General features: G+C 34.6%; 6 protein-coding genes across 6 annotated transcripts; 2 read left to right on the top strand and 4 right to left on the bottom strand.

The window, feature by feature from the left end:
- Nucleotides 1-703: 703 nt before the first annotated feature.
- Nucleotides 704-3590, bottom strand: PHYBLDRAFT_70851 (fungal-specific transcription factor; the record flags this gene model as incomplete). The annotated part of the gene is made up of 5 exons (XM_018442349.1): nt 704-2220; nt 2298-2667; nt 2855-3004; nt 3117-3128; nt 3339-3590. 5 exons carry the CDS (start codon nt 3588-3590, stop codon nt 704-706), a joined length of 2301 nt encoding a protein of 766 aa, XP_018284430.1.
- A 243-nt stretch (nt 3591-3833) lies between these two features.
- PHYBLDRAFT_70850 (Zn(2)-C6 fungal-specific transcription factor) lies at nt 3834-5022 on the bottom strand (the record flags this gene model as incomplete). Its single annotated transcript, XM_018442348.1, has 4 exons — nt 3834-4413; nt 4548-4574; nt 4704-4802; nt 4913-5022. The coding sequence occupies 4 exons, from the start codon at nt 5020-5022 to the stop codon at nt 3834-3836; spliced, it is 816 nt and encodes a 271-aa protein (XP_018284429.1).
- Nucleotides 5023-6358: 1336 nt separating this feature from the next.
- On the bottom strand, nt 6359-8591 carry PHYBLDRAFT_152463 (hypothetical protein; the record flags this gene model as incomplete). Its single annotated transcript, XM_018432922.1, has 10 exons — nt 6359-6385; nt 6446-6600; nt 6664-6807; nt 6909-6956; nt 7036-7221; nt 7320-7795; nt 7883-8034; nt 8120-8170; nt 8245-8272; nt 8383-8591. The coding sequence occupies 10 exons, from the start codon at nt 8589-8591 to the stop codon at nt 6359-6361; spliced, it is 1476 nt and encodes a 491-aa protein (XP_018284428.1).
- A 1595-nt stretch (nt 8592-10186) lies between these two features.
- PHYBLDRAFT_189300 (hypothetical protein) lies at nt 10187-13286 on the top strand. Its single transcript, XM_018439641.1, has 11 exons — nt 10187-10232; nt 10377-10464; nt 10642-10717; nt 10860-10958; nt 11071-11238; nt 11365-11490; nt 11653-11841; nt 11912-12140; nt 12271-12366; nt 12424-12669; nt 12868-13286. Exons 1-11 carry the CDS (start codon nt 10196-10198, stop codon nt 13167-13169), a joined length of 1656 nt encoding a protein of 551 aa, XP_018284427.1. The 5' UTR covers nt 10187-10195; the 3' UTR covers nt 13170-13286.
- A 5423-nt stretch (nt 13287-18709) lies between these two features.
- On the top strand, nt 18710-19943 carry PHYBLDRAFT_70846 (hypothetical protein; the record flags this gene model as incomplete). The annotated part of the gene is made up of 4 exons (XM_018442347.1): nt 18710-18869; nt 18970-19071; nt 19337-19471; nt 19528-19943. 4 exons carry the CDS (start codon nt 18710-18712, stop codon nt 19941-19943), a joined length of 813 nt encoding a protein of 270 aa, XP_018284426.1.
- Nucleotides 19944-21164: 1221 nt separating this feature from the next.
- PHYBLDRAFT_175195 (hypothetical protein) lies at nt 21165-21798 on the bottom strand (the record flags this gene model as incomplete). The annotated part of the gene is made up of 2 exons (XM_018437445.1): nt 21165-21509; nt 21562-21798. 2 exons carry the CDS (start codon nt 21796-21798, stop codon nt 21165-21167), a joined length of 582 nt encoding a protein of 193 aa, XP_018284425.1.
- Between the last annotated feature and the right edge of the window lie 305 nt (nt 21799-22103).

Here is a 22103-nt window from a genome sequence, read left to right as displayed (position 1 = left end):
AAGAAGAAGGAGGAGGAGGAGGAGGAGGATGTCGATCATGATCGTCTTGTAAATTTCTTTATATGTATATAGCTGTACATATAACACTCCTTTGTGTCAAGTGCTGGTCATTTGAAACCTTGAATTTTTATTTTATATTATTTCTTATTATATTATATTTTAGCTTAGAGAAAAAGAGAAAAGAGAAAAAGCTTGGCCAATGAAATATATTGTGTCTATACACATGTATCATTTTATTTCTTTTCATATTTAGATCATTCGATATAGATATAGGTATATAGATCTTGTTTTTTTTTCTTTCTCTCTCTCTCCTCTTTACCTACCTACATACATAAATATTTCCATATATAGATATTTACTTTCATTCATTCATTCATTAATTCATTTATTTTATATATATTCATAATATCTTATTTTAATAGACAGCATTGGTCATCATCATAATCTTTGTCGATGTTTTGTGAATTTTACCTTTAGATTTTATTGATTAATAAGATTTAGAGCCGTATTACTATGGTAACCTTATTTGATTACTTTGAATTTTAAAGTTAAAGTATCATAATATTCTTTCGATATCTATTGTTCTATTGGATCACACACACACATCTACAAATGCAGAATAACTCAAATATTACGTTACGCAATCATCCACCCATCTATTTATTTATTTTATTTTATTTAATATACATATATAATTGTGTATTTAATTCAATGGCTGCCATGTAGCAGACCCTTGTGTTCGTTGATTCCACTCGTTCCATTCAGTCCAGTCCATAGACGAAGGGATTCCCCAGAATGGATTGTTCGGATTATTCCGGAATACATTGTTGGACAGATCTTGATTACCATGTATTCCAGAAACCATACTATTATTACTATTATTATTACCAGAACCAGTACCAGAACCAGTATCGGAATTATTATTATTAGTAGTAGTAGTAGTAGTAGTAGTGGTATTCGAGGTATTGTGTGATGTTGTAGTAATATCAAGTTGATCAGTCGTTGGTCTTGATATTATTAATGATGATGAGGATGATGATGATGGTAATGATTCTGATGATAATGCTGTTGGTGATGATGATGAGTGTTGATTTAAGGTGGATTGGACTGTCGTTGCTGCTGTTGTTGATGATGATAGACTGACATTGTTCTGTCCAGTAACATTATTGATCTCAAGAGATCGTGGTTCGTTTCCAAAGGGCGGATACATTGAAAACGATGGCAAGAAATCTATCCCAGAAAATATCGACATATTCTGTTGATAAGAATCAAGGTCAGCCATATTCTGTTCTCCTGGAATATTGAATCCAAACTGCTTTAGTGTGAATGCTTCTCCGGTTGATGTAGGCGAAGGTGTAGAAGTGGCCGAATGGGTGTCGAATGGTGAAATCATAGTTTCCGATAATCCGGGTTGAGAATACATATAATTACTATTACTACTATTGTTGTTGTTTGTATATGGCATAGATTGAGGAGGTAATGGGTGAGAAAGTGATTTTGGTGGTGGGTTCATATTGTGTACAGAACTAATCCATGATGAGTTTGAAGGTTGGCGTTGGCGTTGATGTTGTTGATGTTGATGTTGTTGATGTTGATGTTGAGTTTGTCTCAAGATTCCTCGACCGACATCCGATACACGCATCGTTGCAGGTCGACTGGATGATAGTGCTGATGGCGATGATGTCGGCAATTGAGGTGACGGTGATGCTGCCACCGCAGACGACGACGACAGCGACGACGATAATGATAACGATCCCGGTTCTACTTCGGTTTGTCTTTGAATCGAATTCTTTCGGTCATCACTGTGGTCCACAGCGGCAGGTTTCCCGACCTCAATATCCTTGTTGCTCATCACAATACTCAAGAGTCCGTGTAGGCGGCGTGCTGTACTTGACATTTCCTGAAGTCGCTCCACAAGCGCGAGACCCTTGGCCAGATCCGACATCGCAGGCGACGAGATGCGGATGTCAGGGTTCTTGGTGTTGTACATGTGGATCAGGCAGCACTGCAGAACCGGGTACAGACCAAACGAATAAGGGAACATCAGGAAATCTCTGACTTTCATCTGAGACGCAATTCGCATACCCCGAGTTGCTGCACTGGTTCCAATCCTGAATGAGGAGTACGACGGCCGGGCTTTGGTCTTACCAGGTGAGATACGTTCAATAAACGGTCGATGGAGCAAGATCAACAGACTGAAATAGCACAGCAAAATTGAAGCTATTTATATATATAATTTTAAAGTAAGTATTTATAAATAAATAAATAATTATATATATATATATATATATTGGTACCTGAAACTGGTGCCAAATACCCATCCTTTTCATTGAAATCATCAAAATGAGCAGACTCGAGTGCCTTTGGGTAAGCAAATCGCCACTCGGTCAATTCATGATCAAGCATGGATACTATCGCATCACTGCCGTGGTCGTGGCTCACTTTCTGTGCCTTTGGGGTATAAAGGCCTTGGAGGATCCGTCCCAGGATCTCTGATAGTTTAACAAGCTGGACAAACAACTGATAAAACTCCACTCGACCCTCAATTGAGGCTGGTTGGTAGGTGGCTGAAGGAAAGCGGGTAATTTCCTTCCCATCCAATTCTTTGGGTAAATCCAGAACTTCTCTCCAGCTAGCTGTGGCGTCTGGATACCCCACATCATTGTCCTACATAATCATACACAAGCACAGGCACACAGGCACACAGGCACACAGGCACACAGGCACACAGGCACACAGGCACACAGAAAGAGATATAAATATAAGTATAGATTATTTACTTTTTTTTTAAAAAAATAAAATAAATAAATAAAATAAATAAATAAATAAATAAATAAAGATATATATATATTACCTCGTCACGGATACTGATTGGCCTACCAAGAGAAGCAGAATGGAACCTATCCGTGACATACAGTGCCCACCACAATCGTTTACGAGTCTGCTTTTCACTCTCTGATATATCCCATTCTTCGCAATTCCTATTTAGACCAAGGCCTTGTGCCTACAGTAACAGTAATATTAATTAGAGGGTGTTCTTTATATGATTCCAACAAAGATCTTGAGAAAAATCATAATAATTTAAAAGAAAAGAAAATTAAATAAATTATGCTTACCAGTCGAATTGCCTAAAGTACGCATGATGATGATGATGATGATATATATATATATATACAGATGTTAAATTAGTATTATTAGTATTATTGTTTTATGTAATTTCTCCGTAAAATAATATATATATATATATATTATTTTATAGTTGCTTATTAATCAATTACTTAATTAATCAATTGGTTGATTTAATCAATTAATATCTTTCTGTATATATACAAACTTACGAGACCACCCATTAACCAACATGCAGATGACTTTGAATCCATGTTACCACTGTGATTGTGTATCAGAATAACAGCCTGAACTTTGGAAAGTGTGGGATGTGCGGCTGATGCTGATATAAGAGCCTGAGCCTTGTCAAAGAATTGATCTGACCAACCAAGTGGGACATCCCATGCTGTGTCTGGAGGTCTGTATACTTTGCTTCTCTGGCTATGCGATTCGCATTCTACAAACCGAGCCGCAGCACCCAACATTGCGTTGAGAAGTTCTGCAGATGGATAGGTGTCTGCCTGATCACGATATTGTTTCAAGAATTCGGGTTTATTGACGACGGGAAGAACTGGGTGAATATTAGCGAAATAACTGGTAAAAAAAATTATATATATACAATGTAACATTTTGGTTAATTTATCTACAATCACACCTATCTTCTTTAATGTCTTTTTTTTAGGATTGATAATTGTAATGATTAATATTAAGGGTCGGAAATTGTTGGTTTACATTTTCAATAGCCTGTCGCATGTGTGTTGGTCTGCACCAGTAACTGAATAGATCCAATAGTGAACGTCGCTCGGTTGTCGAAACGAATCCGGTATGATGTCAGTGTCCTGAATGTCTGTGATTCCTCCGGTGTCTTTGACTAGTACAACTTGTTTGCCGAATTTTCGAATCTTTTGTCCACTCCAGATGTCATGGCACAGTCCCTCCAATTGCATCTTATTCGAAAAGAATTGAAGGCTCGAAAGTTCTCCGAGATACTGGACTCTATCAGACGACATGCCTTGAGGTCTTTTTGGGTTTGCTGGGCTAAAAAGCACACTAGGTGATCTTGGGGAGTTGGAGTGTACTGAATGATTCTGATTTTGATTATGAAGTTGTGGTTGTTGTTGTGGTTGAGGTGGTGGTAGGACGTATTGTTGGTACGGAGTCGCGATGGGTGAAGGACTAGAGTAAATTTTACTAGGGTCGGCTAATAGAGGCAATGTTGCCTGAGAAGAAGGTATCGGAGGATAACCGGCAGATTTTCCCAAGGCACTTTCAATCTTTCGTAGTCGTTTCTCAAGCGCGTCAATGTACCTGATAATTGGATTAAATAAATAAATAAGTAAATAAATTACGTTTAATTGTATAATATTATACTGAACAAGTTATTAAAAACAAAACAAAAAAAAAGACTATATTTTGTATAGATATTTGCATGTATGTATTACCCTTTTGGTGGACCTCTCTTTTTGGAGCTATATATATATATATGTGTGTGTGTGTAAAAAATTGGTTCATTTTATACATTTATGTATGTATACTAAGTTGTTAGATAAGTATTTTTTTTAAAAAAATATGATAAATCTGTAGGGATAGATATTTACCCGTCATTAAATTCGCAAGAGACGCCATAAGTAAGACAGTTTGAGCATTGACCTCCAGGAGAAGAATAACATTTTACTTTCTTACGTCTACAAAAGTCACTAAGTCGTTTTTATATATACATTGTTTGTTTGAATAATTTAGTAAGACAATTACAATTAGTTCATTAGTCAAAATAAAAAAAGATATTTATTTATATTATTTATATTACCAGGCTCTTGTTATTCGAAGTCGTTTGTTGTCGACCGTTGAAGGGTCTTCATCTTGATTTGTGTTTGTAAAATGCGCATTGGTGTCTTTGGGTGATTTATGTAGTTCCATGTTGAATTGGAAGCCACTTTTGTTGAACCTTTTTTTTAAAAAAAATAAAATAAAATAAAATAAAATATAAAATAGGTCTGGGCTTGAACAGGGTAAATAACTGGGCAGAAAACAAATGTGTGTATAAGAGAGAAGGTTGACATATATATATATATATAAAGACCACGTCATACACACTACATACAAACATATCTAATAACTCATTTATTTTTGGGTTGATTGAATTTACGAACAAGAACTCCGGTTTGCATTATATGGATACGATAGAGAGACAGACAGAGGCCACAAAACGGAGTCAAACTATTCTTTTGGTAATCTTCTTTATCATCATTAGTTAACATTAGTGTAGGTCGATAAGTATATGTTGAATCTTTCTTATTTTATTTTATCTTATCATCAGTATCAGCCATACAATTTCTGTAATACCATATTCTATTCCAAAGAAAAGTACTAGAAGTGTATCATTAAAGATATATCTTTTGTTCAGTTGACTTTACATAACATAGTCTAATGGTTTAAAGTGTATTAAATTGTAGCAGTCACGTACTCTTCTTCTTCTTCTTCTCTTAAATACATATCATATATACACATAGCTAAAATAATATTGACCAAAAGGCATGTGATAGTCTAGTAGAGTATTTGTATATAGATATTCTACAGCTGTAGAACTACCTGGCGTGTTCAATTCTAGTGAAACATAGTGATATGTTGCACAACAACAGCAAATAAAATAAGATATATAAATATATAAATATTTCTCACTCCTATATTCCACTTTTGACCTTTTAAATATTACTATTTTTGAGTAATTTTTCTACTTCTTCTACCATTGAAAAAAAAAATAGGATGTTAACCATCAGGTTGAAACACCAAAAAGATCTGTCGTGGATATAAATAAGGTGCTTGTGGAAAATTGAATACAAAAGAACAACTAAAATATAGATAAGATGTAGATTGTATATCTTACATTAATATCTATCTATAGGGAAGGAGAAGGAAGAGGTCAGTGGATTTCTTTCTAAAAGGTTGGAAAATCATTCAACCATAACGTATAAAGCTACTACAAGCAACCCACATTTTATTTATTTAATAGTAGTAACCTTTTTATTTTACAATGTGCGTTCCACCAAAAGAAAGCTGATATAGTTCAATCGGGTCTTTTTGTCAGGCCAAAATTACATTCCCAGTTACAAACTGTCCAGACCCTGTACAAATACACTCCCCAAACAAGAAGGAGAGGCAAAGTTCGAGCCTTTAGCTGTATACATTTAAATGTTTAATATATATATATATATATATATATTTCATTGGTTTGCTCGGTTGTTTCTTTGTTTATTTAATAAAAGAAACGAAACTGGAGAGCCTAATCATTAATTAATATATAGAATTATACCAAGTAATTGTTAATCTTATTATTTCTTACTGTTGCCTTTTCTTCTTCAAGCGAAAGACCTGAATCGTTTGCAATACTTGTTACACGATCTCGACGACAGTTTTCTCGGTAAAGCAAATATCCTGTCAATCCAGAAAATAGACATCCAAGGACAGACACGACCAGATTAAAGGAGTTTCCAAAATCTAGTTAAATATATATATAATTTTCTTTTAAAGAAAAAAGTCATAATAAACTGTAAAACTTACGATAATGAGGGGCATCAACAAGTGGATAAAGGAAGGAAGCCACTATACTGCCTCCATTACCTATCATCACCACCGCAGCTACAGCTACAGCTCGAGTTGTAATGTCTGGGAAATTTATGCTTGACCAACCAACCACAGCTGGAGCTAAAATATAATAAAATAAAATTAGATTTGAGTTTTTGATCAGTAAGCTTAAATGTACATCTTTATATACATCTTTATATACATATATTAGGTAGACTGACCTTGGAGACCAATTCCAGCAGGAATAATAAATAGTGATCCATAAAGTGCTATATAGAAATATTATAAATAAAATATAATACATGATGATGTAAAATGGAAATATCGATTTATAAAACTCAAACTTACCCCATGTGTTGTGCAGGGTGAGAAGTAAAAGGTACCCAATACCTATCAAAACAAACCCTGCCATGACCAGCGGTGCCCTAGCCTTACACCTGTCTGCTAAAGCACCACCTAGAATCACCATAAATGTCGACACAAGAGCAGGTGGTGCAGTCAAGAGCTGTGAAGTTAATACAGGAAATCCAAATCCTATATAACAAGTGTTGATTATTGATTTAGATATAAAATGAACACAAAAGATAATAGTATCAATAGTAAACCGTTCTATTTTCTTATAATCAACCAACCATCAATAATTGTAGGAATAAATACACCAATACTGGTGATATTGATGGCACTCAGGATATAAACCATACTGAACATCCACATTTTCCAATCTGTCAATACAAGCCACAGGGTTTTGAAAGTAATGGGCTCTTGACGATTATCTGCATCTGACTTTCCTTCAGCCAGACGCAAATGCTGGATTTCCTTTTGTTCATCTGTCAGCCAGCTCACCGAATCAATTGTGTCAAATAGACAGATGTACGAGATCACGCTGAGCAGTATAGTAGGAACACCTTCGATAATAAAGAGATATTGCCAGCCATGTAGCCCTCTTTTGCCGTCGAGAAATGAAGTTGCATATGCGAGTGGTCCAGACACAATTCCAGACAATGAAGCCATACAGAACAGGCATCCGATACGAAGACTGAGTTCACGGGGTTTATATACACACGACATTTGATAAAGAATGCCAGGGATGTATCCACTCTCAGCCGCTCTGAAGAAAAATAAAATGAAATAAGATTATATATATATATATATAAATAATCTATCTATATGTATAAACTATTTCTTCTTTTCTTACCCTAATAAAAGACGACAGGTTAATAGTCCCTCAAAATTACTAGAGAAGGCCATTGTAAGAGTTACGGTTCCCCAAACAGCCATGATGAGTGAGAGCCAAAGAACAGGACTTGTTCTGGTGAGCATGATATTGGAAGGTACTTCGAACAGAATCTGTTTTTTTTTAAAAAATAAAAATAAAATAATTATATACTATCTTTTTTATCTATGTAGTGTTTGAATATATTTAAATACTTACATATGTAATATAAAATGCTGATATAACAATACTCAATTGAGAAGGTGCAATCTAATGAAAATTAAAACATATATAAATGTCTTTAGTTGATCCTTTTCGAACTATGATAATAATCAGTAACTTACATTGAGATCTTTATGAATTCCACCAAGCCTATTTTATTTATTTGTTTCAATATATAGCTCTGGTATTATGATTATGATTATTTAAAGTATTCATTACACTCTATAGACATAGCTACACCTATATATCTATATTCTTACATGGCATTTCCAATGTTTGCTCTATCAAGATGATCTGTAAAGTAAAAGATGCAAAAGAGTGGCATTGTATGAAGATCCAAGGCACGTAAAATGTGTTTCTCTTGGATTTGACGATTCGATAATTCCTCTGTTGTGTACACCTTGGAGTTTCCTTCAAAGTCTGTGATAGGACCTAAAGGTGTTGAATTTTGCTTTGATCTCTGGGACATCAAATATATATATATATATATATATATACACAAAAGTAGCTGTAAAGAAGAAGAAAAAGAAATAGTTGAATAAATTTATTATTTTACTTTTCTTTGAAACAAAGTCAAATTAAATAAAGCAATATATCCAGAAAGCTTGTGTTTTGCTATTGTTCCTGACAATTTGACTAGCAACTTACACCTTGAGAAAATAAAAATAAAAGGCTAATAGATAGAGAAGACAAAAGGAGATAAAGTAGTAAATTACGTTAATTAATAAAAGGTAAATGATAAGAGTAAGAGTAAGAATATAGGTATAGATGTATAGATTTCTTATATTTATTTTTGCCTATTTTTTTTTTGGAGTGTCTTATAGAATTACCTTTTCTCTCTTCTTTTTCCAATTGTTCTTATGCTATTTTATTTGGTTTTGCCACACCATTCCGCCAAAGACTATACTCCTTTTACTCCCTTCTTTCTATAATCCCGTCTTCTATTCATCTTGACTTGGTGTGTTTAAGACAGGAAGAGAAAATGTATGATTTGAAATCAAACGTAATATATGTCGTCTTTTTCTTTTCTTTTTTGTTTTTATTATCCATAATGCTATAAATATTCTTGCTTATATGATTTTTTACATCAAAACTAACAAACAAGAGAAAATTGACTAGGGAGACATTCTAGAGCCCTTGCTTCTCTTTTAATATATACAAGGGGCAAAGTCACTAATAGAGATCAAAAGGGAAAGATGAATATAACAAACGTAAATCATTCTTTTACTAACAGCATCAATAATCATAGTCATAGTTACAGTTACAGTTCTAATAGACAAATTTATTCTCAGGGATCATATTCAAGGCATATGTCCCAGACCACTTTTATCCTATCCTATCATATAGTAATCATATTTATATACTTAAAGGAGAACGTAATATTTATAAGCTTCTTTTTTGTTTGTATCTTTCTTCCCTTCTTGCAAAGATTATATTTAAAATAATTATAATAATTTCCAAAAAAGAAATGAGCATATTTTGTCTATGAATACACGATAGACATTGGAGCTAAAGTTAATCTGACTGTTTAAATCTCACCAATCAAGGTAATACTAACAATAAAATCATTATATTAGTGTGAGCTTATTCAGTATATATATATATATATATACATGCATATGAATGTGAGTCTATGAGTGTCATATATCTTTTATATACAAAAAGCATATCAAATATATTATGTACAGCTTTAAATAAAAGAAGAAAGTAGGAGCAAATGCACATAATCTACGTGTTGTAAAAAAGACATGATTGAGAATGATGATTTCCAAACAGCTTTTTTAAGTCCTCGATAACCATCAAAGGTCCATGGTTTTGTTAGCAGACCACTTTTTTTTTAAACAAAAGATGAGCTAGAATGGTGTCAGATTGTATCAGAGATTACGAAACAAAGAAAACTATAATGCTTTGTTCAAAGGCCACAAACAACATGCGCTTGTCTCTGTTCCCAAAACAGGCAACACCTGGGCTGCGGAGATGATGTAAGCCCCGAGGACAGATTCACTTTTCTCTCGCTCTCTCTTCACAAAGGCGGGTTCTTCTTATTCTTCTTCTACATCTTATCAATTCATCATGTTTTCAAAACCCAACGCATTCGAAGAGATTGTCAGTAAGTAGAGGTCATTAAATAGGCTGCTAGAATTAAGATATCTGCCTTTGAATTAAACTAACTGTCTATTCACTATTCTTTATATACGCACCAATATATATATACTTTTTTTTAAAAACAACAACAACAACAACGTCTTATTAGTCTCTGCTACAGACGAAAATCTCACAGCAGAAAACTGGGAACTCATTCTTAGTGTCTGCGACAAGGTGGCTGGCACTTCTGCGGAGAGGTGAAGCTTTCTTTAGGTTTTACGTTTTTAATTTAGTTTAGTTTAATAAAATGTATTTTATTTTCTTCTTCTTCCTTCTTTTTACATTTTCAGAAACAAAAAAAAGGCTGGGCGTTTAATCTTAATTAGTCTTAGCATTTTCAATCTCAAAACTTATACATCTCTTTGCCATTCTAGTGCCCGAGACTGCATCGCCGCTCTTCAAAAACGACTCTTGAGCCGCAATGCCAACGTACAGCTTTACGCCTTAACCGTAAGTTTATCGCACGCACCAACCCACGCATATATATATATATATATATATATATATATAATTATTGATACACACTGATCTCGCTTGACTTAATATGTAATATTGACTAAAATCCATTTTTTTAAAATTAACCTATTACCAGCTGGCAGAGGCACTTATTAAGAACACAGATATTACTGTCCATCGAGAAATTTCATCGCGTGCCTTTACCAACACACTGACCAAAATTGTTCATGACAAGGTAAATATATATATATATATAAATGAAAAACCTTGTGTTATTTGAAAGTTTGGCTTATACAATTACTAAATATACATATAATTTTATTATTATTATTATTATTTATTTATAGACAGTACACGAGCGTGTGAGAAAGAGAACACTCGAATTCATTCAGTTTTGTTCATTCGAATTCAGAGCCGACTCTTCTCTTGGTCTTATGAATTCTGTTTACCAGTCACTACGTGCAGAAGGCATCCAATTCCCATCTCCTCAAAAACCAAAGAAAGAATTTACTCAGGTATATATATACATATATATATATGTGTGTGTGTATAGTGATTCAGCATATATAATGTTTAAAGTGCCGCAAGACTCTAAAGTATCATTGTACTTATTTTGTGGTTCTTGTTGATTTCTTCTTTAGTCCGAACTGGATAAGCAAAAAGAAGAAGAAGAGTTTCAACTGGCATTGGCATTGTCTCTATCGGAAACTGAGAATCGAAAAGCATTCAAACGCTCTACAACAATCGTCAAAGAAGATGCACCAAAGGTTAGACAATTTTTCCACCTGGAACATTTTTATTATTACACGTATACATACATACTTACATACATATACGAATTCCGTATGCGTGTGTATCTGTGTGTCTGTGTGTATGTGGCAGTGTATTCATTATATATATATATCTTAATTAATCAAATCAATTAACAGCCAGTAGAAACCAAAGAATCGGGACCAAAGATATCGCGCGTTCGTGCGCTGTATGACTTTCAGCCAACAGAACAAGGGGAGCTTGGATTTCAGAAGGGAGATATCATAAGAGTACTCGAAAGCGTTTATCGTGACTGGTGGAAGGGTGAATTGCGTGGAAATACAGGCATATTTCCAGTCAACTATGTGGTGAGGATATATATATATACAAAAGTATATTTAAATAGTGTGTTAAACAATTTATTTTGGATGGCGTTAGGAAAAAATTGTTGAGCCTTCTTCGGCAGATATAAGAAAAGAGGCACAGACAGAAGAGGAAGTTATCGGTGAACTTCGTAACGTTGAACGCCTCTTGGAAATATTAGCCAACATTGACCCTCGCAAGGACGCATTTTCTGAAAATGAAGAACTTCAGTCGCTCTACAACAGCACATTGGCTATTAGACCAAAGTTGGTACACTTGATCGAGAAGTACAGTCTGAAGAAAGGTAAAAGAGAGATTAAGAAAAAGAGAGGGCGAGTGAACGAACGAAAGAACGAACGAACAAACGAAGACTATTTTTTTTCTTGTAAATTCTACGCATTAAAACATTTACTTGCTATTAAAAAAAACTTTAGATGAGCTTGTGACATTGAACGAAAAGTTTTTACAAGCACGGACCATGTACGATAGAATGCTCGGTAGCTCTATTGCTAGATACTCTGCTCCGGGGAGTGAGTATAAGCAGAACTGTGGTTAAGGATCCAGTAGATACTAACACCAGACTTTAGTGAACAATGGATATCCACCTGCTCAACCTTATGGCTATCCTGACCAACAGCCAGCTAATAACATGCCTTCAGATAGCTACTTTGGCTATCAAGGATACCCACCTTACTCTCAACAGCAACAGCAACAACAGCAACAACAACAACAAACTCCAAAACAGCCTCAGCAGCAATTGCCTTATGGATATCCACAACAAGCAGCATCTCCAACTGCTCGTCAGCCGCAGCAACAGCAGCAATCCCCTTATGGTTATCCTGATCAACAGCAGCAGTATCAGCAACAGCAGCAGTATCAGCAACAGCAACAGCAACAGCAACAGCAACAGCAACAGCAACAGCAACCTCCGCAGCAACCCCAACAGCCTCAGCAGCAACCCCAGCAGCCTCAACAACAGCAATATCCAACTGTGCAGCATTCTACTACTCCCACCTATGATTATTCTTCAGATCGTCAGGGTTATTCTGGTGATCAGAATGCACAAGCTCCATATCCTTCTCCCCATCCAGCATCTTCTGCCTATCCTTCTACTGGATACTCTCATGGTGTTAACAATGGAGAAAATCAAACCCCTCCTTATGCTACAGTCTCACCTGGTGGACAATATGGAGGATACCCTCAAGATCCTTCGTCAGTCGGCCCCACTGGTGGATTTATCCCATCATCCAATCAGCCTCACTATGGCTACCCGCATGCTGCTGATCGGTCTTACTCCACTACCAACCCAGCTTACGCTCAAAACTACCAATAACTCAGAGCGACAATTCATCGGCCAGTGATAGGAGAGAGGATATTTCGGATTAAATCAGTTTCATTATTTTAAATATCTAAAAAACAACAGCAGCAACAACAACAAATAAATCCATTGAAATAAAAAAAAACAAGCAGATATATATATATATATGGGAAATGAGAGGTGTGCTGACAAGAAAGCCACTTTTACATATGAACAAGCTTATTAGAGGTGTTAAGTGTGAATGGCAATCTTTCCTGCCAATTCTCCTTCTACGCGGCTATTTAATTTCCAGATAGTTTCACAGATTTCATTGTGGACGCCATTTGGTGATGATTTGAGGTAAAAATCTAGGGATTCTTCAAATTGTTGATCCAAATCATCACTAAATTTCTAGTAATCATTGAGCTTATTTCCTCCCTTTTCTTTAAAAAAAAATAGCTAAGAATCTCTTCTATATACTTGCTTAATAATGTAAGCCCTCAAAAAAATAAGTTTATTAATGTCTATTCTTGCATTTTTTCTTTAGTAGAGAACGCGTTGGGATGTGATAATTTCCAGGTTGCTAAAAATAATAATAATTAGTCAAAATTGACCACAGCTGATAAGACCATAATACTGTGACAAATATAAGAAACATACATCTTAATAAACTTACAATTATTAGATAATATGACAGTCAAATCCTGATGATATTGTTTCAATTCCAATTTTTTTCTTCCCTTTTTCTCTTATGCGTTTTGTCAAAATAAACTTCACTTTCTATATGTTTTCTTCATATAAATTTGCTTCAATAACCACTTTAAACTTCTTCATCGATTTCTTTACTTTTCCTTTTGTTTTATTTGCAACCACCAATTAAGTCCTCTATAAAGTTTCATCATCTCTTTAGCAAACTCTTGCTCACACTGTTTTCGGCGGGTTTTATTGTTTTTATAATAAAGTTTTCGATCAACCGTAACAATGTGTTTCTAATTCTTTTATATAACTACGTATCTCTAATCTCCAAAGTATGTACTCATACCCTGAAACCATCTAAAAAAAACTAAAAAATAATGTCAATATCTCGGAATGCAACCATTTAAAGTTCACTAGACTTATTTTGAAGGGGTAAACATTGATAGAGATCCTGTCACAACTCTTTAGTAAACTTGTTTTATTAGCAGATGACCAAATCGTATCTCGGGAAAAGAAACTGGATAACATCAATAAGAACACTATAATTCATAGTAAATACAATAGCAAGCCTTTATAAAATTAAAACAATATCTTTCAGTAAATATGATCTATAATTATAATCAGACAAACCCATGAACTGGAGGTGAACCAAGACTTCACCAAATGAAAAAAAAAATCTGCGCAAGTACCTCCTTTAGTCTCAAAACTAACTCTTTTGTCTCAATTTTATTTTCTATTTGTCTAAAAATTACTTTTCGTTCGTCCATAAAAAAAACTATAATAGTCTGAATTCAAAGTAGCAACACGGTATTGGACGGCTGTACAGACCTAGACTTTAAGTCTACGACTGGTGTTTTTTTTTATATGGGGAAGTACTGTTACCGTCTTTGAGCTTCGTCGGAGATTACACGCCAGAAGACCCAACTGTGACGTATTCGCGCGTTGCCATACACCACTTTTTGCCTTTACATCAAAAAAATTTATCCGCGCGTGTTTTTATTGTCATTTGTCTGCCAACATGGAGTAAGAATATAGAGACTGCTGCTGCTGCTGCTGCTGTTGTTGTTGTTGTTGTTGTTTTTGTGGCTGTTAGACAAAATGAGTAGCGCCTATTTTGTATATGTTACATAAATAATGAACAATAAATAAACAATAAAAAGTCATTGGATTTTCATCGTTTTCTTTATTTGTGATATAGCCAAGGCTCATCCTCTTCCTCCCCTGAAAACATTCCCGTTTCTCAAAGGGTAATCAAGAAACCTGTGAGAAGGCTGAACAGAGACTCGTCTTTGATTGGATCTACGCCTATGCCTTCATTTGGTTCTGTGGAGCCTCCTCAAATGAATAATCCGGGTCAACCACCACAATCATTCTCCTTCAGTTTACCTTCTAATCAAACTGCAATGAATTCTAAGCCATCGGTTAACTTTAGCTTTGGAGCTCCTGCATTCCAAACGCCCCCAGCTACTAATACATTTACGCCAAGTTCCAGCAGTAAGCTGAATTTCTATTCTTCTTCTTCTACTTTGTTTTTCAATGACATATATCCTTAATCTCATGGTTTCTATTTCTCTTATTTGTAGCACCGTCTTCGAGCACATTATTTTCTTCTACACCTACATTTACCCCACCTACTAATAAACCCGATGGTCCTCCTGCAACTACTTTCAACTTCGGAAGTAGTCCATTTAGTGCCACAGCACCCCAACAAGGTAATTCACAATGCAATCAATTGACCTCATTATTATTTTCTTTATTCTTATTCTCCGTGTCTTCCTATCTTCTCTTCTCCTTCTCTTCTTCCCCATAGATAATTTAGCCTCTATTGTACCCCAGTCACCAACCTTGTTTCCTAGCCAAGCTCAATCAACACCACAAGTTACTGTAACAGCGGTTGACTCTAATGCAGAACATGATAATCAAGCCACAGACCAATTTTCATCAAATAGCCGTAAACGCAAGGATGTTAACCCACCTTTACAAAGGGCAGATAGCAAGATGCGTCACGGCCCATCGCCTCTTTCACTATTTTCGTTTGTTCCAGCCCAGGGCTCTACACCAATAGCACCAGCATCATCAACACCACCAGGTACTACATCACAAATTGGAGGATCACTATTTGGAAAAACACTGACCACGACACCTCCGACACATACGCTAACATCTACCACACAAACACAATTACCACAAACAACAACAACTACAGCAACAGCGACATCGGCCGCACAAACGCACGCACCTCCAACATTCACTAACACAAATACAGATACAAACCTAACAACAAGCACAAGCACGCCACTCTCTAATAGTATTTTGCCTACAACAGAAGCCAACAAAACATCAAAATTAAGCTTTGGTAGCTTTGGTAAGAATACAGAATCTACTCCAAAGATCACCGAGCTTCCTTCAAACTCTTTGCCAACACCACAATCCAATACTCCCGTATTTTCATTCTCGGCTCCTAAGCAGAAGGACACTACAGCTAAGAACGATACGTCTGCAGACAAAGAGCCCAAAAATCCTGAAGAAATGATGAAAAATGTGTTTAAACCTGGCCCTCCTAGTGAGTGGAAGGTGACAGAGACAACAAAAGTGGCTGGATTACCTACTTTTGGTGAAACCTCATCTGGGGAAAGGGATAGTCTGTAAGTGGATTGACTGTATTTGATAAATATAAGATATTGTGTATTGTGTTATTACGCATACACACACACATATATATATATATATATACTTATTTCTTTCTTTCTTTCTTTCTTTAGTTCCGGAAATACCTCAACATCAGCTCCTATAATTAGAGCGCCAACTACATTACAACCTAATATCAAACAGAGGGAAGATATCAAACGGTCAACAAGATTCTCTGAGCTTCCACCCGAAGCAATGGAAGAACTTGTTGATTTAGAACAATTCATTTCAAAAAGCGTTCACATTAGCGACATGCTTGATGCACACATACTTTCCCGTAATAATGGATCTATCGAATACATTAGACAGCAAGCTGTGGAGCTGAAAGAGGTACCGATTATAAACAACAAAAAATGCCATTGTTAGAAAAATAGGAAAAAGGGGCTTTAGTATTAGTATTAGTACTGCTATATTTTCTTTAGCACAGGCTTACATATGTATGTATGTATATATATGTGTGCGTTTTTCTGGGTCAATCTTTAGAAAACGGAAATCTTGAAATCTTGTATATCAGGAAAAACGAAAGAATTGGATGAACTTTCAAAAGACATTGCATACCAGCGGGCCAACACCAACATGGTCAAGCTTTTCCTTGACAATCCATCTCGCCCAGACGATGCCTTCACAAACTGTGCCCACTGGGACTATTTCATTAGACTTGCATCTGATCTACAAAAACGGACGCGAGAGTATGGAAAGACAGTTCAAATTATCGAACAGGCCATCAATAATTTTAGTGAAAATGATGTCTACATGCCTGCCGATATTAAATATACAATGGAAAGACAGAACCGGGAGTTCATGTCGTTAGCTGCTCGAGTAGTTGATTTACACGAAGAAACCGAGAATTTAAAGTCCAAGATAAAGACGACAATCAATGGAGATATAGAGTATTGAAACTATCCGTGTTTTTCCTTTCATTTCATTTCATTTTCTCCCCCTCTTCCTCAGTCGATTGCACTTATTTCTAAAAACAAGTCAACGAATACAACTTTTTTTTTTACTATCATACATATTATTAAAATCAACCGGCCCTGTATATCACATGACTTACGATCGCACTTTTAAAACAGTTAAAAAGAAACAGAGATACTCTGCACATGAGTTATATGGAATCTAATCATCTTTCGATTGCATTCAATATCTCAATTATTGATAAATCTCTATTGTAATATAAATCATGTCCATATAACAAAATGTCTTTACTATTAAATCACTGTTTGTTTTGAACATCTTTAAAATTTTTTTTTTCTTATTACTACCAACTATTATTATTATTATACTTATAAATTATATATAAATAAATAAAAATCAGGTCATTTTTAATTGTATAGTAATTGTAATAAAAATATATCGATCTAAAGAATAAAGAGAATATATGTATATATCATTTTAGCTATTACCAAAAGCTATTCAATATAAATAATAAATAAAAATAAAATAAAAATAATGCTTCCTTTGTATGTTACAATTTTGCTACGCCCTGATACCTGGATTTGGATTAATTAACAACAAAAAAAGAAAAAAGTGTTGGCTATTACTACTTTTTAATTTAAAAGCAAAGATCATTAATATTATATACTACATTTTATAATAATAACTGATAAAGTAAAATGAAACATATGATTTTGCATTGACAATTGGATATTCAAGAATTTATATATTCTGTTCCTTCAAGAAGCTATATTGAACCATACACTTTCTGCAGCATTTGTAATCTGATACACATGTTAATTCCAAAAGGTTAACCCACGCTACTTTGACAACTGACTGTTCCTTTTGTCACCTTACTTTTATTACTTTAACAAGACATTCTAATGAACTTTTACAGCTATACTCTACTTAATTTAGCTACTATTACTTGAAGAAGTCATCTTACAGCGCCTTGACACATGGATTTTACTCTATTATTCAATATTACTTGAAGATATTCTCTTGAATTTATTCTAATTATCATATTACTTCAGCACATTGTTGATTTACATATGATTCAAATCTATTTTAAATTATGACAAGTCTGTCATTATTGGTACAATCGTTATTATGAAAAAGAGTATATATAGGGTTCCTGTAAAGTTCATGTCTTTCAGAAAAATAATAATCTTACATATATTCTTTACTATTTCTCTATCTCCATTTACACTTGAATTTAGCTTAATTACAAAACCAATTACAATTTATCAAACATCAATATGACTCCTTCTGGACCTATTTGTGCTTCATGTAAACAATTGGGTCACAGCAGGGGATCAAATTTTTCTTGCCCTTTGAATCCAAGACACAAAACTCTCTTGATCCCCCAAAAGAGAACCAGTGATAATCTCTCTGCCCAAGAAGAATATCAAGCAGAGAGTATTAGAGATAACATTAAAACAGATTACTTTAATTCATCGGATCGACTTGCATAGTTTCTAACTTATTTGCTTTCATCTGCATTTACATGTTTATTTAGCTGGTGCTTTGAGACCAAGGGTTGAAGCTGTCCAGAGTTGCGTGGTGCTCACCATAGCAGAAATCATTGCTCTCTCCTGTGCTGCCCAATATCCTGCAGAGAGTAGTTGAGGTAAATAAATATAGCGTAATTGATTAATATTCAGCAAAAATTCTAATCATTTTTTCTACTCTATTTTTTTCTCTATTTAGCTGCTGCTTCAAGACCAAGAGTTGAAGCTATCCAGGATTCTGCTGTGCCCATACAACCATTGTTAATTGATCTCTCCTTCACAGAACAATATACTGCAGAGAGCAACAGAGATAATTTTTAAAATTATATATAAATTGCCACAATTATTAATTATTTTTTAATATTTTTATTATAGATCTAACTGCCGCTTTTGAGGCTTTTCAAGTTTCTGATGTTGAGAGAGTCTTGGATTTGACTACCACCACTGCCACTGCCATTGCCACTGTTATTCCCCGCTGTTCCAGCTGTAATGGAATTGGTCACCAACGGAGTAACAGCTTGCAGTGCCCTAACAACCAAAGGAACTGCAATTTTGTCCCCGGCCAGTTAACTACCACTCACAACATGGCCCGGCGTACTACCCCCTCTGCAATGGTACCCGCCTTATATGCAATGACTTTGGCAGATATGTCATCAAGGCTACCATTGTAACTGGATCAAGTGCTGGAAAGGTGGTACTTATCCCCAGAATCAAGCTGAACCCAAATGGATCGACCATGTCCATTGAGTTCAAGCGATGTCAATTTCCAGTCCACCTTGCCTTTGCCATGACTATCAACAAGTTCCAAGGCCAGATTCTTGACAAAGTTGGTTTGTACCTTCCCCACCATGTCTTTGGTCGTGGGCAGTTGTATGTCACTCTCTCTCAGGTCCGAACTCCAAACTCAGTAAAAATCATGGTTGATATGGGCAGTATTTCTACCGAAGCAACCAGCAATGTCTATAAACAATGTTGTTTATAATGAAGTGCTTTCTAGAAATTAACTAATCTGTTCCATATCATATGCTTTCTGCCCTATGTCTTTATCCAAATATGGCAATCTTTTTCTATATGCTTTATTTTTATTTTTGTATTTTTTATATTCATGTTATTTCTGCTTAGACTTATCTTTATCTTAATGTTTTTTTTTTTACTTTTTTTCAAATATTTTAATAATTTTTTTTTAAAATTGTCAATACCAATTGTGTATATGACAAAGTATAACAATTTCCTTCTTTTTTGAAAATATTAAAATACAAACCCCCAAAAAAATATGGCTGCAAGATATATTCCTTACTATTATTTTATTTTTATTACTACAATAAACCTTTATAATAACAAAATCCAAATAAACTCAGACTAACGGTTTTTTCTTTCTTTTCATAGTATGGTTATTTCTTCTCAATGCAGTCCCGCTGGGGACGCCAGTCTACCTCGTTTATATATAAAATAGCACACATAAGCATAGGAAATAAATCAGGCCAAAGATATCAAACTGGCATTTCGTATATAGAGTACAAAAGAGATATATAAACTGGAAAGTAATGTATTTTGTTTATGTTAAGCATCATCACTACGGGAAAAAAAGTGGGGTTTTATGGCTGCTTTATGGCGGTTTGACAAGGCAGCTTTGTGGTGGTTTTTTGCCAAATATCCACTTTGCCCCTGGAGTTTAAATACATATTACAGATCTCCGCTTTCTGATTCTCTTTTGTTGGCTCTTCTATTGGACAGCGTTTCATTCTTTATTATATAAAGTATATTATATAATCGATTACTTTTATTGGGTACTCTCTTAAATGTCATTTATTACTTTAATATTTTAGCTTAGAAAGGAATTCTATTGGACACTAGTAATTTTTTTTTAATGTTACTTTTATGAAAACAGTTTTTTATTGGATAATATACATGTAAATGTTTGATCATTTTAATAAATACAAATTTTTATTGGTTATTACAATAGAAGATCATTTTTATTAATCATTTTTATTGGTTGTTATGACAGAAAAAAAATCATATTGTTCATTTTATTGGTTATTATGACAGAAAAATAAATAATATTGTTTATTTTATTGGCTGTTAAAGCATACAAAAATCTATAGATACATTTTATTGGCTATTTACTATTTAATATTCTAGGTTTTCATAGTAAAATATCCTATTCAATTCCACTACACCGGATTACTTACGAGACTGTAATCTTTTATGGCGGTCCCTCCAGAGATGTGCAACTCTTGCAGTTGATGCCCAATTTTCCGAGACATCTAGTGAAGTCTATACCAGAATCCTTCATTATATTTGCGTGCCTGGCACACATTTCTTTCTTAAGTGCTACTGTTATAGACTCCCAGCTAGGATTAGGACCAAGAGCGATCACCGAAGGATGGGCAGCCATATCATCACATATAAGCTTTGTACACATATTGAGTGTGGCCTTTTTGTTACTTGTTACTTCAATGCCAAGGTCTTCACTTATCATCTTGAAGATATGCTTTAAAGTTATTTCATGGAATATGCTCACCGGTTTGCGGATGGTATTAGCACTAAACTATTAAATGACATATTAATATATATTCAACTCGTTTTATTTTTTGTCTTACAATGGCAGAGACAGAAGGCAAAGTGTGTTGGTTGGAAATGTTTCTATTCTCCAGTTGGCTCTGGAGAGCAGTAATCTCCAAATTCAAATCTTTGATGCTCGTCTTCATTTTGAGCTTCAACTCTTCGATCTGTGCCTTTCTTTCAAGTTTGGCCTTTTCTTGGCCTGCCTTCAAAGATAGTATCTCATTGTACATGGCGTGTAGCAAAGAGATGGAATTTTTATCTGTGTTATTCATGTTGAGAGTTTGGTTTACCTGAGAAAAAGGATTGTTGTGAAAGAAAGATAAAGGCCAAAAAAATTTTCTATTGTCTATTATTAGTTTCATATAAATGAGTTTAACCTATTGGTCCAGCCAATATTATTATTGGGCTACTGTAGTTCTAATAACAGCTATTATGCAATGTTTTAGCTTCTGTTCCTGAGTTTATATTTGTATCATCTATGTCATTGCCTACTTGTAGTCATTAAGTCTATACAAATCTCAACACTATTAAGTATAAAGACATATTATTTAAAAGGAATTATCAATATTCATACCTT

This window comes from Phycomyces blakesleeanus (genome assembly GCF_001638985.1).
Source record: "Phycomyces blakesleeanus NRRL 1555(-) unplaced genomic scaffold PHYBLscaffold_36, whole genome shotgun sequence".
In the NCBI taxonomy this organism is placed as follows: domain Eukaryota; kingdom Fungi; phylum Mucoromycota; class Mucoromycetes; order Mucorales; family Phycomycetaceae; genus Phycomyces; species Phycomyces blakesleeanus.
This window is presented reverse-complemented; position numbering and strand designations above follow the sequence as displayed.